Genomic DNA, 18,939 nt, shown 5'->3' with positions numbered 1-18,939 from the left:
ATAATTAGTATCCTTGCCAAATTGCTTCTGTTTAAAAAGGATAGCCATCAATGACCCCCTGCACATTGAGGAATGTGTATATAATGATGATTTTGGGTATATTATGGTGTGCAATGTGAAAGAAGCATTGCCCATTCTGACTACTATAATTCATCTATTTGAAGTCTGTGATTTGGATTGTTGTAGATGGTGCTGTTCTGGTAAAAATAAATCAGTTTTAGTGCTGTCTGACACCTTACTTTAGAAGTTAAATTCAAAAGCCTGGGTAGTACATCATTTTCCTGGATGATAAATAGACTGTTTAAGATTAGCTTTTAATGTTACTGCAAAAAAAAAATGAACCGCACAAAGGTAAGCAGAAATAAGTGACACTACAGGTGACCCCGCTGCACTACACACACACACAAACTCCTACAGATCCAGACACTCATGCAGATCCTCTCTCATACACTCACACATACATATCCCCCCCACCTCCCACCCTCTCACAGACTTGTACCCCTTTACACTCACACACTTTCTCAGACACTCACAACCACCCCTCCCCACCCACATTTAAGTTTGTAGGGTGAATTTGTACTTGCAGAATTACATTTTATTTTGCTCAAAACTGAATCCATATAAGATTCTGTAAATCCTTGTTTTTAGAAATAGAATCAGTCTGAACATTGGGACACAGACTTTAACCTCACAACGTCAATGCATTGTTTGAGCTGACATAGCACCTATTGTTAAAGTTCACTTGAGAATGTAACTTTAAAAGAAAAGTTCTGGGATTTACATATGAAAGAACAGAAACCAACATGGTCATTCTAAAAGATAAAGAGACTTATACAATCCAGGTCTTTTTCAATATATCATCTCAGTTGCTTCACACTGTAAACATTTGCTATAAATTCTATGTCTTACGATCTTATGCTCCACAGCCACCTGATGAAGGAGCAGCACTCCGAAAGCTAGTACTTCCAAATAAACCTGTTGGACTAACCTGGCGTTGTGTGATTTTTAACTTTGTACACCCCAGTCCAACACCGGCACCCCCAATCAGAAATAAGTAAGTTTCCCATCAATATTTAAGTCATATTTTTAATGAATCAAGACGCCATTACAAAAATGAATACAAAATGATTAGATAAAATGACCACATTACAATACAAAAAAATCTAGCTGCAATGGAAATCTTTCATGGCAGTTATCGAAGACAGCTTTAACTGCAATTACTCACTACACAATGGAACAGATTTTGAAAAGGGAAGTTAAAAACCAAAGAGTACCTTAATGCAGACAAAAGCAATATTGTTAAATTTTGCATTTCTAATACAATTGAGCAGTTCATCATGAATACCTATCGCTGTGTATCCGGTTTCATAATAAATTAGAAAAATAGGCTCTTGTTTGAATAGATATTTTTAAATTAAAGGGGTAGGGAATAAATTAACATCTTAAAGCTCAAATATTTATCGCATGTACAGCAGACCAGACTAGTAGCCATTTAACATGACCTTAAAATCAGGCAGCATCATGTAAAATCAGAAATATTTGCAATAATCTAAATCAGTCTTTTCTTTAAAAAATTTTTAAAATTTCAAAGAATGTTGTTGTCACATCTTGATTGGGAAGGATGGAAAATGGTCTTCAGTTATAGATGTTACCAGCTAATTTAGACCAGTTTGTTTTGCTGGCTCCTGAGTTGAAACATCCAATACAGCTTCCTAGTTCCAGTTCAAACTTTCACCTATATGCTGGGTGATTATTTATCTATATTTGATGAACCTGTTTTCTAAATAAAGCATGTTTACAGTACCTATGTTAGGGAAGCAAGATCATCCCTAACAGTGAGATATTTAGTTAATTGACCAGAGGAAAACATAGTTAGGAATCTAAATAACAATGAGCAGAAAAAGTAAAACCTGTAAAATCCGAATTACAGATTCTTAGTTTGACAACTAATTTAGATGACTAAATGTACTATTTTCATTGCTATCCAATGAGGTACTGAATTTTAAATTAATCTCTGCAACTACATAGTGATATAGTTAATAACTACTAAATGTTTTAAGTGTTGGAAGAAATGAGCTATTTCTGATGCCTCAAAAAAAAAGACAATTCAATTGCTTCATAGTTGACATCAAATCCAAATACTGTTGTTGGTTCAGGCATTGTTCAATATGTTCAACCCCTTAAAGATTAAGTAATTTCCCAGAAATTCACAACAAAATTTGTCAAAAATACTTTTCTAAAGTCATCAGTAGTACACTAAAGGCCCCTTAATCATCAAGATTTGACTTAGTGACTTCCAGTTAAATGTATACAAATGTGTTAGAAAATTGAATATACAATTTAAAAATATACAACTGAAAAGATTTACATTGTGTACCCATGTAATTCACGAACGAAGAAAACCTAAGACTAAACACGGCATAATATGTAGGACCAGAAATAAACAAAAACACCAAAAAAAATCAAGTTACTAAATTTGTCAAAGTGTAAAATTTAATATCCTGACAGTTAGTTCTTACAGTGTTCCAAAGGTTACTCTTCGAACTTCTGAGTTTATCATGAGCCAGAAATGATACTGTACATTGTACGTTCATAAAATTATACCAGTACACAGCAATATACAAATCAATGCTTAACAATAATGCCTTACTGTTGCAATGTGTCAGTAGAAAATTACAATGATATATGTATTCACACCAGTTTATCCTCAAAAATATTCACACAGCATAATGTTGCATTCCTGTCTTCCAACCATAAAGGCTAGAACCATGTTAAATTTTCCATTACCACTCTTTAAAAGGATTATGCCACTTGGTGTATAAAAACATTCACAGTAAAATGTCACACAGTTAGCTGTTGATTGAACTGAAACTGGTGGATTAGTAATAAAAACATACCAACCTGTGATGTAACAATTCTGAATCCCATTGAGTCAGGATTAAAATATATGCATGGGCCTTGTTTATTTAAATGTGGTAAAATGGTTATGTAAAATTGTTCCTAATTTTGCATTTTTCATATTCACACAACATTTATTAATACTTCTGAAATTTCTTCGTAACCATTTTAAATGGAGGTGAATTGACCAAATAAAATATATAACGGTCACAATAGCTAACTAAATTTACTAGTCTTTCCTGTTATTCTTGAATCTAGACCATGGTGATTAACTGCCTATTTGCAAACTTTCTACTAGTCAACTGAAACTGATGTACATCTAGAGGCACCAAAGGGGAAAATCAATGGTAAAGGCAATTTGCTTTTTCATATTCATATACATTAGGTCTCTTTGTGCAACATTTCTAATTTTACCATCAACTTTTACCTTGGTAATAACTTTTTTTCTTAGAAATTAGTTAAAGTTGCTAGTTGCCAAAGTTGTACACTAGACCTTTTAAACAAGTTTTAATCGTTCTGTAAATTACTGATCAGTGGTTCATTTTAACATTATGCACCCTGCCAGAATTATTCCATTTGGATTATTTTAAAATTTCTGGTAATAACAAGAAAACTTGAGGAACTACACTTATTTTTCCTATTTAATAAAACCAATTCTCTTGAACATTACTTCACAAAAACAGTGAAGATATCCTACATTTGGATGGAAAAGTATTTAGATTAGTGCTATAGAACAAATATTGAAGATAATTGATATAATCAAATTATTCAAAGAGAAAGCATTTTTATATCATAACATATATTCATTGGGGCAGACATTCCCAGATGATGAGGAAACAAGGGAAACTAATGTTCTGGACAAACAGAATTGTTGATATACCCAAGTGTCAACACACACAGGAATAAATAGCAAGATAGACAGTTAACAAAATAGGAGATTGGAATAACTTATCAAGACCTTAAAATCAAAGATTAAAATCTAGGCGAGCTCATTTTCAGTTCAAATAATAAGCTATTACTTAATGGCAATTAAGGAGAACCCCACGTGCACATCATTTTAGTAAATGGTTGGACTATATCTCTGTAGAAAGTGTACAGTAACGCTTTTACACTGCCGAACAGGTTAATTTATTTTATGCCTTGTTCTTCACTTTTTCAATAATCTCTCCGATTCTCTTGTATCATTTTATCAAAAACTGCTTATTTTCACTAAATAGTAAATGAGCATTAAGCGGGTCTTCATCAAGCATTCTGAAATTTACAATGGTGCAAGCAAGGGCCTTTGCGGTGCAGAAGTAATGTTCCTACCTCTGGGCCAGGTGGTCTGGATTCAAGTCCCATCCGCTCCAGAGCTATGTAATATCAATTCTGTGACAGGTTGATTAAAAGAAAAACCTACAAGGTTGTTAGGGTGTGGTCAGTCCTTTCTGGGTGAGTCAGCACCAACAGTTTCACATATTCAGGAGGAGAATCTTAAATGGTGATAATGGGGTTTCATGGTTTTTATGGGGAGCAATGCAAATTAGTTGCAATTTCACTTTCAGTTCATGACAGTTAGACATTTCCAGTCATAAATCAAGATTTTGATGTTTTATGATAAATTTGAAGCCATGCATCCAGACAAACATCACAAGAAGTTATCTTTATTACCAAGCATCGAATTTGTTTTAGATTGATGCAAATACATATGGACCAACTTCAGTGCAATCGTTTGGTAATTAAACTGACTTTTCATTAGAATTTTACAGTGAAGAAATCTGGGAAACTGGAAAGCAAGTACACAATCTTCCACAAGATTAAACAGTTTCTTTTCAATATCCTGCACCATCTCATCCTTCCATCAAATATTAGAGTTTCACAAATTCTGTTGTTTTCAAAAAAAACTTTTATTCAAGTTCCTGAAAAAGACTCAAAAAATTGACAAACAAGGTTTGTAACAACAATTGTTTATGCAAACTATATTGATGAATTGAGTGCCAATTGGATTTCTCTTAAGACAGTATTCTCCTGTTACTGCTGAAATTTTCAGCATTTACAGTATTTTAGGAGAACTGTATCTTGCCCCAGAACAACAAACACTTCAGGATTTCATGTTGGAAGTTTACTTTAGCTTTAGATTTGCTGTCAATTGAATTTTTGTTGTTTCGGGAATTTTGCAACAAATCTGGTTATCCAAGTCCCAACAAGAAATGATAGCAAGTAGTATAAGATGATATCAACTCATTACCTATAGTTTCTTTTTGGAACATTTGCACTGGTAAAAGGTCTGACATTAGTAACTATCTATCAGAAGTTAATACATAAAATTGTCATCAGGGTATATGTGAACACACTCAACTGTGGTACTGCATTAAGGTGCACTGGATATAGGGACGTCCGCAGGTTACCTGTGCTGCAGTCTTATTGTACAATAAATACACCATGCACATGTGGGGATAGTTCAACGCAATTGAAAATGTTACAGTTACAACTGCTGAGTTGTTTCACATCTTCATTCATAATGAATTAATAAATCATGAAATTTATTCATTGGCAACAGTATCCCTTTTTTCTTGATCATATACAGGATTCATCAACAGAATAGATGTCGAACACCAGCAAAACTCATATCTACATATCATTTTAGGTCAGAAAAGTAGTATTTTGCTATTGTTCCCATAATTCCTGATTAACTTAGTTTAAATATGATTAGATAAAACCATTATATTCATTCTCAGGAATGTTTAGATTCATCATATGGTCATGTGGAATTAGTGAATTATATATTTATCTAAACTCTTTATCTTGTCAGTCCCGCACTGAACAATATGCATGAGTGTTAACAGTTTATGCTCATTGGCAAACCAAACCAGAGAACGGGAAGGAAGAGTGGAACACCCTGAATAAGAATAACTAATAAGATGTTCGAAAAGGCAAAAAACAATGCCTCAGTTTGAAAATTTTAGATTTAATATACATAAACCATAGGCTGTAACCATCTTTAATGTTGGTCTGGGTGGAAATTTTGCATTCCTAATGAAAAACACTACACCAAATTGAATAACTTAATTGTGAATGATGAAGGTATAATTTAAAAATATGATTTAACTTTTGAAGGTTATCATGTAGATATTTTTTATATAAGAAAGGAATACTGTCTATTGAAAAACTTTGTTTTTAAAAATCTTCCAATAAATAACACATCTAAAGAATACAAGCCTGCGGACGTCCAAAATTGGATAATATGTACACTTTTAAAACTATGAACAACTAGGCAGTGAAAAACAATTATGTTCTCACACACAAAGACACACCCAAAACATACAAAAATACTATATCTTAAACTACCAAGAAAGACAATTTATTTTTTTTTATCTCATGCCATGACTTAAGAGCAATACACTGAAACGAACAAGGATTTGACAAAAAAAAACCTTTATCCCAGAAATATACCAAAATATACATCTAAGCTTTGGAATTACTGAGGTTAGACTAATGCCTGCTGGGTAATTGCATTTAATACACAATTAAGGTTGCAAAGAAGAAACAAATCTTTGGTATCTGCATTAGGCGAATGTTAACATTTGTATTTCGCTTTGGGATAGAGCTTGTATGATCCTACAACCCCCATTTAGCACTCAAAAAAAAATCACTGAACACAAAGAAATCCACCTTTCTCTACACAAAAAAGTACTGACTCTATCTAGTACAAGGTTGAGGAATACAATGCATAGTTGCACAGTGGTATTATGAAAAGGATATGAAATCTTTGTAAGCAAGCTACATATTTTTTAGTCTTCATTTTTCTTTCGCAAAATGAAATGGCAGCGTCCAGCCAGTTATAGTCAGTTCTGAAGAGCACCTCAGTGTGTATTAATTCAGATCACCCAGCCCAAAGGGATAAATGCCCCTCAGAAGAGCCAACCCTACCACAGGAGTCTCCAGTCCTTTAACCAATCAAATAGCACACGTGCTCCACTTTTACCTGGCCCTCTATTATTTAATAGGTAGAATGAAGCAGATTTATTTTGCTTTATGCAATTCTTTTGTCACTGTAAGCAATTTACACTTTTGAAATAAGATTAGTTTAGGACTGAAGACATTTAAAAAAATTAATTCATACAATCATTAGTAAGTCTTTGGTTTTATCAGCACAATGAAAGGTTGCTGGCATGTAATAAAAGCACCAAGCTTGGCAGGAATGACCATCACTAACATTTACATTCAGAGAGTGAGTGTTATTCTCAGGGTACTTTTAATGATGGACACAAACCCTTACGAGATTGTCAAAACTGAACAGCCCCTCGATATTCAACCAATATTTGGCTATGAACACTACTGTGCATTCATTCGTTTGAGCCTCTGAATAACTGACTGATGCAGCCAGGGAGAAGAATTAGTACAAAGTAACATATTTTTGTTTTTGACTGAAAATCACTGTCAGAAATCAAGCTCCTTGTTTTATTTTAAGCACATAAAATGTAAGTTTTATTAAGAAGTGTGGTCTTAAGCAATTAGAAATGAGCCAACACATAATAGACAGAATTTGGTAAATTATTTCAGCATAAAGTCACTTTGCTAGTGTTCATTAGCCTATCCCAATCAGAAAAGACAACAGTTTTTTTCAGTCATTAAAAACTAGGTTTGCAACAAATGAAATACACACATCCAGTAAGAATGGTGAGGTGGCTTGCCATCATGCCTAACAAGTTCTCCAATTAAGGAGCCGAGAGTCAGCCCAACAACCTGCTCAGGACATACTATGAAGAGCATGAACTGCTGGATAAATAAAGCACTTAGTTGCCTACATGCCATTAATTATGTCTGGCGCGTCAGTAGTTCTAGAGTTTGCCTAAAAATATAGTGGGATGAAAGAAAGAGTGGAGGGAATTAACAGCTAATGAAACAGTTAAAGACATAATGGAAAGGTTAAAGGATTGCAATACCCTAGTGCTTACTTTAACTTTAGTTGTCAATTCTGACTGCTGTTATTCTCCTGCTGTGCTTGTGCTAATACATGCCAGATTCTTTTGTTTTAAGTATACAGTTTAAGTATACAATCAGTAGCAGGTTCAGCCACTCTGAGGGGGGAGATTAAAGCGAGTTACTCAGTCATGAGTTAGAAATGAGGTATACAACAGCTCCTGTACACAGAACAAATGGTGACAGCACCATTTAAGCAACTGAGGAAGAAAATGAAATAATCACACCATGTGAGTAGACAAATGTAAACCTGAAACATTTCCATTTCAATCTGTAATATGCTAGAGCAAATGGGCTATCAGACATGGTATATTTTCCATCCCCCTTGTAGCTCAGTAACAAAAGCAATTGTGTAATGTGTTGCAGCATTGATGATGTCATTTAATATGATGTAATTTCAAAAACCCACCATTGCCTGGACAGGGCAATTCCTAGGATAGTTGGCGTAGTCACAGTCTCTAAACTTCTATTTGAGAACAGTAAGTCAGGATATTAGTGGTTGTTGGTTGGGCAATATGATATTTTTAAAAGTACCCAAATCAATTGATAAACAAAATATAATGGAATACAATGGGTCATTTTTATTATGGGTAACAAATTTCATTCCTCAGAAAATTCATTTCTAATGCAGCTAAGTTGCTATTCTACCATAATTAGAATGATTAATGTTAATTAATACAACTTAAAACAAAACCTATTAATTAACCAGTAATTTCTGATTCAGACTAAGACTGTGACAAAATCTCAAATGCACCTTACAAAAGTAACTGACTGTATGATTGTCCTATTATAGATGCGATGCTTTCACAATATATATGGGGACAGTTATACATAATATTTTAAGGAGGTTGCTATAAAGATCGAAGTATAGAAACCTGTCTGGTATTCATAACAACCATGGGAATAAATCTGACAGAATTTCATTTTCTTCCTCAGAATTCCTTCATTTATTAATTTACTATACAAACTGACTCATATTTTGTTCCAAGTGCTCTTCTTGTATAACTGGAATGGATGCATTAAGACATTTTTTTTAAACATCATTCTCTCAGCGTATGTAGCTCTTTACAAAACCAGCCACTAAAATGAGAATCAATTCTACCTGCAAAATCCATCAGGGCAGATTTGTAGTAAAAGTTTTGTTTTTGTATTTATAAACCTCAAGGTAACCAAACATTTATACTTTCAGAATCCTTAATTTAGTTTGTTCCTACTTTAAATGATTCCAACTCCATATTTCAACAACTAATAACTGTATCACCAATTGGTTTTTATGCCTTTCCTTATCATTTCAAAGCAAGGAATTTAATATCAGTGATGAAGCTGTGTGTATCTACCAATTAAAAGCTAACAATTTTATTTTGCTTTCTTTGAGAACTTCTGGGTGAAAAAAGGATGATGAATAACAGCAGATTTGACTTCACCACGGAGCAAAGTGAACAACTCGTTTATATATAAATAATCAGTATCACCAATTTACATGGATATTCTGACTGTCAAAAATTGAAAAGTTTGACTAATTATAAATAAATTGTAACCCTAAATAATTGTGGAGACAGTTTAAATATAAGCAAATAGTGATTATACAGATCAGATCTCATTGCACAGGAAATGCAGAGAAAATGAAAAACTGTTTAGCCTATAGCAACAAGAAAATGGATTGATCAGAGAATTTTTGGAGCATTTGACACAAGAGTCAAGCAACTTTTATTATTCCTGTAGTGAACTATTGTTACTAGTTTAGGAGTATATCAAAGAAAGCATAATAAAGCAAAAAAATGGTCAGATATCACTAGCTTCTTTAAATCAGAGTCAGCTGCAACATTTTCATCGGGCACTTCATATGAATACAGTATCAAAAGCTGGGTAACATTTTTAATACTGTACCAAGGATGACCGAAAAGCCTTGGAATATTTCAAATTTCCTTTTGAAAGATGGGGAGCAAGAGAAAAAAGTAGCAATGTTGTGGGCTGTTTGGAAGCTATTTCAAATGGTATAAAACCAGGAAATGCTGGAAACACTCAACAAGAAATATTCCAAACCTTTTGCTGATCTTAATACTACAGAATACTGTGACTTTTCTAAGTAATCCTTTTTACTTGCTATTCATTATTTATTGTTTAAAAGTATTACTGCAACACAAACAGGCTGAAACTGCAGCAAAATTAATTGAATATTTTAGGAGACAAAAGTCAGTTACCTTGTTTGGTATGGCAAGCTAAGTGATCAAAGATCCTGACACAACAATTTTAATCTGAAGTTCTGTAATGCCCAACCTTGGTATAACTTCAAATTTCTAATACAAAAAGCAGAGCAAACATCATCAATGTCCAACAGTCATAGACTAGTATCAATACCAGACTACAGCTTCATGTAATGACACCAGAAAGGCATTTGTTATGCAAAGCTCAAATGTAGTTGTTCAGCAACACCAGTGTAGCCTGAATTTGTAACTACCCACAGCACTACCCAGTTTTGCAATAACTTGGCTTTTATAGATATTTAACCTACACCTATGCCACAATTGGCATAAAAACTTAGTATCTATTTACTTTTGGATGTTAGCACAATAGCAGAATTAATGATAATATTTAAGGGTGTGCAATATATAACACATTTATTAATATTTTCACATTGTTAGAATATAAAACTACAAATCAAAAAGAAAACAAAAAAATAGATAAATACAGAAATTGAATAGCTTTTTTTTTGAAAAGCAAACCAAACTCAAAAGGACAGCTATTTCAAACTGCAATCAGACAGTTTTCACAGCAGAATGCGCTGAATTGCATGAAACATAAAAAAGAAACTGGCAAAGGGCAGGGAAGTACAGAATTAAACTATTATTAATTTGATGAAGACGTTGTATAGCTAAAACATATAATGACAATAATTATTGACCAAACGTATATATAAAAGATTAGATTGACAAAGTTGCCACTTCAACAACTTAAAATAGTCAACTATCTGGAGAACCCATCTTCACGAGATGAAAAGAACATTATTGCACACCCCCAATATTTGTTAGTACAGAACTTTACCTTAAAAAAGTCAAATCATGTTACTGATGTTTTATAGCAACTTCTGAATCCAAAAACAAAATTAATGATTACTGCTGAATCCATCTATTTGACACAATCTATTTTGATACCTCGAGATTACTGCCAAATTCATGAAAATTCTCATTCTATCAACTGGATACAACAATGAGAGCTAGGATAGTCAAAGTGTCAAGCCTCTGTTATTCTAAAGCACAAAGTAAATGACTGGAGACAACTGCAGCCACATATCAACTTAATTGTTCTTTGATCAGTCAAGCAGGTGCAAGGAGCAGGATATATTTTTGGTCTAGACTGAATTGTTTAGCATTGCTATCAACAACAATAATAATACAAAGTTTAAAAACTTACTCAACCATTAATGTGACAAACACTACATTCAATTTACAACACAGATAAAACATGTTCACTTTTTCCTTTTTTTAAGGAAACACTTTTTCTGTGGTGGAACCCTCTCCCATTCTAACATTGCTGAACTAACCCCTTTCTATCAAAAGGCTGGTGAAAATGAAAATATGGTACTATTTCAAAATGTAGAATACAAATCTTAACTAGCTTAAAAATAGTGAAATGACACATGCTAAAACTTAGGCCACATTTTAATTGAGTTGCAAAAGAAGGCATTTGCTTTGGCAAATAGAGTCATGACTAACTGATTTCTTTCTTTAGTTATCAAGATCACCTTTTCAAGAGAGAAACTAAATCCATAAACATGTCCTTTTAAGTAAAAGTATCATCCAAAAATCAATATCTACATTCTAAATCTACAATCATATCCACCAGGAATAGTTTTTGCGTTGCAAAGCAAGCCTATAATTGCTAAGCGATGCTGAGGTATTTCTTCTTAATGAAAAGATTGCAATGAATGGACAAAGTTCACTCACTTCCTACATACATGGAGCAAGATCTGTCTCATTTCTCAATGAAAATGTTTGCACAAATAATGTAAAGCCATTTTTTACTTAACAACGTTGAGGATAATTATATGTTCAGATGGGATTTCCCATCCCCAATTTTGTTCACATAAAATAGGGAAAATACATTATTTCTATTTAACTTTTGGTCTCCCTACCACTTCAACAGGATTCACTCAATGCTGTACAGGTCTCAGAAAGGAGCTCATGACAGCTCCAAAAACCTCAAAAGAAAACACAACTGTAATCGACTTAAGTGGAATATCAGTTTCCTCCTTTCAGCCCAAGGTGCGATTCCTCAATATGGTGCCCATCCTGTCCTACCATGATAACTATATCTATGATAATAAGGGATTCATCATCCCAGCAGCAGCGTTACATATCTTGAAACAAAAATCACTGCTAATAGGGAAAACAGACTTAAGATAAATGGCAAAAAGATTAGAGGGAGAGGAAGATAATTTTATTTTAATGCAAGAATATGATCTCGAAGGCAATGTCTGAAAGATGCTGGAAGCAAACTGAACAGGAAAGGCCAAACAGCCTCCTTCATTGCTGAAAGATACTATGGATTTAATGGAATATTGTAGGACAATTTCTATATGTCGTGCTGAGGGGTTAACCTCATCAAGTCAATACAGATCCTATACAATGTTTTTACCAACTAACCATTAATAAAATAAGTTATGTTTGTAGCAAAGGATTGATCTTTTTCAAAGCATTATTCAGTAGCTCTTGGTTCAAGAGTGGCTATTAATACTTGAAGAAATAAGCTATTGCCACAAATAGGGAATTAAATCATCAACAGATCTGCACTGCCAGTTCCACAGTCAATTTGCATTTTTGTTTTTTTTTTGGTGTTTTGAGGGAGGACAAATATGGAGTTATCAGTTGTGGAGTAGAAAATAGAGGGGAGAAACAGACATTAAACACTATGCAGAAATATTACAAATCTGCATTAAAGAAGTTTTCATTTTGAATACCAGGAGTTTATAACTAAATGGAGTTAGTTTCACTAGATTACTTCCAAAGATGAAAAGATTCACTAGATTAATTCTAGAAATTAAAGACTTGGCTTATGAGGAGAGATCAAGCAGCTTTGGCCCAGATTCACTCAAGTTTAGAAGAATGAGAGGAGATCTAAGATCTAAGGTAAATTAAGGTATTGAAGTTGCTAAAGGGGATTGACAAAGATGATGCAGAATGGACGTTTCCCCTTGTGGGGCAATCTAGAATGACAGGCTATAGTCTTAGGCTAAGGGGTGACAGATTTAAAACAAAGATGAGGAGGAATTATTATGGTTGTGAATCTGTCAAAATCACAACCTCAGATAGCCTTGGATGCTGGGACACTAAATGAATTTGAGGAGAAGATAAGATAGATTATTAATAAGTAACACATTAAAGGGTCATAGGGAACAGGCATAAAGTGAATTTGAGGCCAAGATAAGACCAGCCATGACTGTACTGAATTTTGGAGCAGGGTTGAATCACCTACTGCTGCTTCTAGTTCTTGTGATAAGCCATGATCTAAATTGTGTTTATAAATAAAAGTGCCTGCAGGCATTGACGTTCAGTTCACGTAAGTCAATTTTGAGAACTGGATAAGGCATATCTATTTAGTGGAGCACTGTGGCTGCTTTCTGATTTCACCTGGTTGATGATGCCTATCACCAATGTTTGTGGCAACTCTAGCACAAAAATCCTTAGGAATTCTAACTAATCTTCTGACATATCTGGTCCTATTGCCAAAGGTCCTATTGTCAGGGAACAAACATAAAATAAAATGACACCTGATTTGTCAAACAATGCAAATTGTTATTCCACATCAAAGTTATGTTTGACCAAAGAGACATTACTATATGGCAGAACATTAAACTAAAATAACTTATAGGAATTTATTGGCCCTTAGCTGATCAAGCGGTTAAAATGGGACATTGCTCTTATATTACAGCGGGGCAATAAAACTTTCACCACAGAACTATGATCCAATCTAATGCCTAAACAAAGACATTTACATTGTATTCTTATGATGCATTGTTGATGTATGCTTAATATACATACTAATTATTTGGGTTAGACCAATTATTATTTATACATCTTGAAAAGATGGTTTAGATTAAGTCTTTGAAAATCAAAGTCAAAAGCTTGCTACTTAAAAGTCTGGGAAGAGCATATACATGCACTGAAAATATGCAAAATGTGTACACGTATTGCATTCAATAATGGATAATTAAAATTTTGAGATTCGAGTATTTATACAACATATAAAACATGAACAGAAATAAAATGGTATATTCCAACAATGTGGAAAATGGATACATGGACACATTTACTTCCAGTTTATTTTGTGTATCCTCAATGAAAATACACAATTGCATCAGAGGACCAGTTTAAGACTTCATTCAAGAAATGTATTGAAATTCACAACAGTCTTCCTGTTCACAACCCCCAACTGTTTGAGGAGGAGCAATATTTGAACAAACGTCTCAAAGGCAACAGGGTCATTTGAATCTGATCATGTAAATGTCTCAGTTACAAAATGTTGCTAGCATCTGTTCATGGATTTCACATATTTAGGTTTGAAATTTAATCCATTAGCATTGGAGGCTTTTAAAACAAAAAGAGCTTCTGTTGCAAGAAATTTGGCAAATAAATTAGTAAGATGAAGTCAATATTTTAGAATTTACTTTAAAACAGATAATCAGCTTAGAAACAGGAGTAAAATATTCATCCATGAAGTGTCAATTGATTAATTATTAGTAAGAGCACTTCCAGAATTCAATATTTTTAAAATGGATAATTTAGCATTTATCATGGAGTATGTCCCACCTTAATGAGCGATTTGCTTTTACCAATTTTATCTGATCTGAAAAAAAGTAGTCCACTTTGACTCAAATGGATTGATGGATTAAGTCAGTATGTGTCTGACTTTATGGAAAGTTGGCAAAAAGGGACAATGGCATAAATAGCTTTGAGAGCATGAATTGTAACCATTGCAACCATAAGAGCTCTGAATTGTTTGCTGCTAACTAAAATTACTAAATTTTAATGATTAAAACTATTCCTTATATTTACCTATGTATCATTCAATTCCAAAAACCTAAGAACACAACCAATTTTTATTGACAAACCTCAATGTCACATAAGCCACTGGCGTTTGCAGAGTTGGTGCAAATGATACTGCCCAGCTCTAACAAGGGCAAAACACAATCCTGAAAGAAAATCCTGGTTTGATTGCTTCAAACTACAACATCTCACAAATAAAAGCAGGATTCTCTCTGCAACAGACAAATGCAATGATACGCTGACTACCTTTGTAGCAAAACATTAATCCATTAAGGAATATAAAATTAAAAGCTTTACCACAACTTATTTTGTTTCCTTTTCAGATACACAACAAAAAATTAGAACTAGCTCAGTTAGGTTTAAAATTTAAATATTAACTGTGGTCTGGGGTCAGCTAGAAAGCATTGTCTTAAAGTTTCTATGGAGCATGCCTTCAACTTCTGTTTCACTACCACCATCAATGACCAGCATTCAGTTCTGTCTAGTATTTAAAACTGAAACAGTCATCTCAGCTTTATGCTTATTTTTCTTCTTGTTGCTTTTTAAAACATTTGCTATTTATGGAGCAAGTGGAAAAATCAGGAACAAAAAAGTGTTCACAGAAAGCCTTCTGCTATTCAATGAACCAGTTTTATCTATTAATTCACGTGTTTAACATGAAAGGGCATGCAATAAAAGCTACAAAGTACACGAGGCTGACACCAACATGGGTTGAATATTATAACTCACCTGTCCAAATTATTTTCTATGTGGTAAATATGTAATTACTTAAATGAAAAGCTAGCTCAACAATTGATGTCCAATACTTGAGCCATGCTACCAAGCAAGTATATTAGTAAGCAAAGGTCATCTCTAGAAAAGCACTTCACCTTTATTCAGACACTCAGCATTGTGGGGATATCTTTTTACTGCTCCTCACATGCGATGCAATTTATTATTGCCACCAATGTGACTGTAGACAACTGGTCTTTATTGCATAGTTTGTACTTCTGGTGCAACATTAATTCTTCCCATACACAAGTACTGTGCACATTTTTGTACTTTAGGTGTCATTGCAAAGTAAAGCAATGATAGAAAACAGTAATGAGGGCAAAAGTGTCATAAATATAATTTGGGTAGGTGCTGGAATTACAGAATGGCCTGGTTAAATACCTGCCTTGGAGGACTAAAGGTTTTTGGTTTACATTTGTGCATGGGGTCTAAACATTTCCCACTGGTCCAAAGCCCAGAATCTACTATTAGAAAAGTAACAACATTCCTCTAAAATTTGTTTGAATACCCAGTGAAAATAGTACAAGAGTACAAATACTAGAAGGATACAAGTACTGCAGCAGTACAATCTGTCACAGGATCTGTTTTGTACATTTAGACAGTGAGGGTTTGTACAACTGGAAATATTATTTTTAACTTTCTTAATATCACTAACACCAGTCTACATTTAGCCATCCAGTAAATTTGAATTACCCAATGAAAACTGGTTGCACCAGACTCTTGACAAAATGATTATTATTCTGCAACAATGTAAATTTCACGTTTGAAGATTCTTTCACCTGAAAAACGACATTAAAAAGTAGAAAATAGTAACTGTTTACCTTCTATGAACAGGAGCAACTAAATTACTGATGCCTATTAACTGCACTCATGCAAACAATGTCATTGGTACAGCAGCTAGGTAAAACTGACTTTGGTTCAAGCTTTTAATAGCTGTCCATATTTGGTAGGCAGCCATATTCATTTTGTTTGCAGTTTGGTAGTGCAACCCTACCAGAACTGCATATTTTGTGTCTTGAAAAGGAGATTAATGTAGTTACTAACAAGGAAAAAAATGGTGACTGTCATTACTTAAGATGAGAAACTTAATTGAATCCAGTTGTTATGACTAACACAAAGAACAATATTAACCAACGTGAATTTGAATTATAACATCAATTCTAGTATCTGTTTGGTACACGCATAGTGCAGCAATATGAGTGAATAGTCAGCAACAGAGCTCGGGCTTTTTTGAACGAACACTTGTTTGATTCAAGCACATTATTTGTTAAAACATCAGCTGCGTTTATCAGAAAATATCACGTGCTATTGAACAAAAGAAATTTATACCTCATTCATTTCCCGTGGGTAGCTCAGCACAAAGTTCACACATATTGAGTATCTAAACATGTTGTTCATTAACCAATTGGGAATGCTGGACATGTGGCAACAGCAATCATTCTGGCTTGTAATATAAACCTTGCTCCTCTCTTTCAAGTTCACTACAGAAAATGACAGACACCATTTTTATTCCATGTGAACTGCAATGCTCTACTCCAGTCCTTTAATTTTTGGTTTTAATACGCTTACAGCAATGGTTCAAGCCATACTGTGCATACTGTAAGCCGCTTGTCTCAAAACAACCCTATTTTCCCTTAAAGATAAACAAACACCAAACTGCACCAACATTAGATGTGTTATCAAGTTCTATGGGAACATATATTATTTAGTTTCTATAAATAAATCAGTTTCTGGAAACTAAATAATGAATTTTCCCCATTAGCTTTTATAGTTGGTCTTGCATATTTGTAGTTTGCTCATCTCTACCATATTCCGTGATGGTTTCAACTAGTTTCAGTATCTGAGCAAAGACAAAAGCTTCACAAGATACCCATGATCCACTGACAATAAAGTCTTCTCATTTCCAGTTGTTCAGCTACGTGGATCAATATCGCTGATGGTATGACATTTGCTAACATACCCAACCCTTACATTTAGGAAGGACAGACATACTAAGCCATTTTAAAAACCAAGAATGTTTTTAAAACCATCAGTTTGCGAACTTTTGTCTCAAAGCATCTAACTTTGAATCTTTCCTACAAAAATAACCAACAGTAAACCACTTTATACAAACGGTGCATAAATCTACAGTGTACCCGACAAGGAACAACCTTTTTTTTTCCAAAAGAAAGGAGATAATTTCAAGAGACATTAACAAGAAGAAAAAAAAATAAAAACCCAATGTAGTTTTCTTAACGGTATACACAGGGGAAAAAAAAGATGCACAAGCATCCCAAGTACAGGCCTGCCTAAACTGTACCAGTTAAAGAAACCCATGCTATTTATACATGATATAAACACCTTTATGAAACAAAAAGGCCTGTACAACAGACCTAATTAAAATAAACACACAATTAAAAAGAACTAATAAAATAGATACTAAAGGAGACAGAACCCTTGCCTATGCATTGTTAATGACTCCTATATTGTTACGACCGTCTGAAACGATAAATATTCACGTGTTTCCTTTTTGGTAGAAGTCTTTTTTTTGTCATTTGTGACACAATCCTGAAAAGCAAGTTAAAAAATTAGGCAAACATCAGTTTTGCTTTTGCTGGAAGCAGCCAATTACACATCCCATACTGGATTAAATGATCCATTCTAGGGAGTACGTCTCATTGGGCCTTGGTGGTGTTGGTGGCCCCACCTGCTGAGGTCACAGTGAATGAAGAGTTCTGGCTGGAATCAGTTGACATAGAGGCCATCTGGAGACTCGCTGCATGTCCAGTTGTCCCGGCAGCAGATATCAGGCTTACGGCTGGGTTGCTGGTGAGTAAGGAGAGGTTTTGTGGGTTCAAAAAGAGAGGGGCTGTCACGATGTTTGGAGTACCCCCTGGGTTCGCTGCATTGGCAAACAATAGATTTCCACTGGCATCAAGGGAGGTTATAGGAAGTGTTCCACTAGATGCAAGCGCTGAGAAGAAATGACAAGAGATCCCTGGTTAGAATAAATGCATTTTGTGAAGCTCTTCATACCATCTGTACATCAAAAAGGGAAATAGAATGGAAAAATGACAGTTTGTGTTATCATATATATTAAAATTATTGATAACAATGCCAAAGGCTCATAAAAATGCATTTTCAGATTGCTGTATGTATATATGTGTGATGAAATTAACTTTAGAAAAGTTTACAAATTGTAGACTCCATCCAAATAACACAGTAACCCAATTCTTTCCAAACTCAATTCAAATAATCAATGAGCAAATTCCAGAATCATAAAATA

At 34.0% G+C, this 18,939-nt stretch overlaps 1 protein-coding gene across 5 annotated transcripts in view; it reads right to left on the bottom strand.

The window, feature by feature from the left end:
• Positions 1-1,068: 1,068 nt before the first annotated feature.
• The window catches only part of pou2f1a (POU class 2 homeobox 1a), a 202,138-nt gene continuing 184,267 nt past the window's right edge, over positions 1,069-18,939 (bottom strand). For all 5 annotated transcript variants that reach the window (XM_087992721.1, XM_087992723.1, XM_087992724.1 and 2 more), the window contains one exon: positions 1,069-18,627. In XM_087992721.1, the coding sequence (XP_087848847.1) occupies positions 18,329-18,627 (299 nt within the window). In that variant the 3' untranslated portion in view covers positions 1,069-18,328. The remainder of the gene's footprint in view (positions 18,628-18,939) is intronic.

Source organism: Chiloscyllium plagiosum, unplaced genomic scaffold (assembly GCF_037043375.1).
Source record: "Chiloscyllium plagiosum isolate Xiang-an unplaced genomic scaffold, Cpla_swu_hap1 HiC_scaffold_12, whole genome shotgun sequence".
NCBI lineage: Eukaryota > Metazoa > Chordata > Chondrichthyes > Orectolobiformes > Hemiscylliidae > Chiloscyllium > Chiloscyllium plagiosum.
Note: the sequence above shows the minus strand (reverse complement) of the source record. Positions and strands in the feature narration are given on the sequence as shown.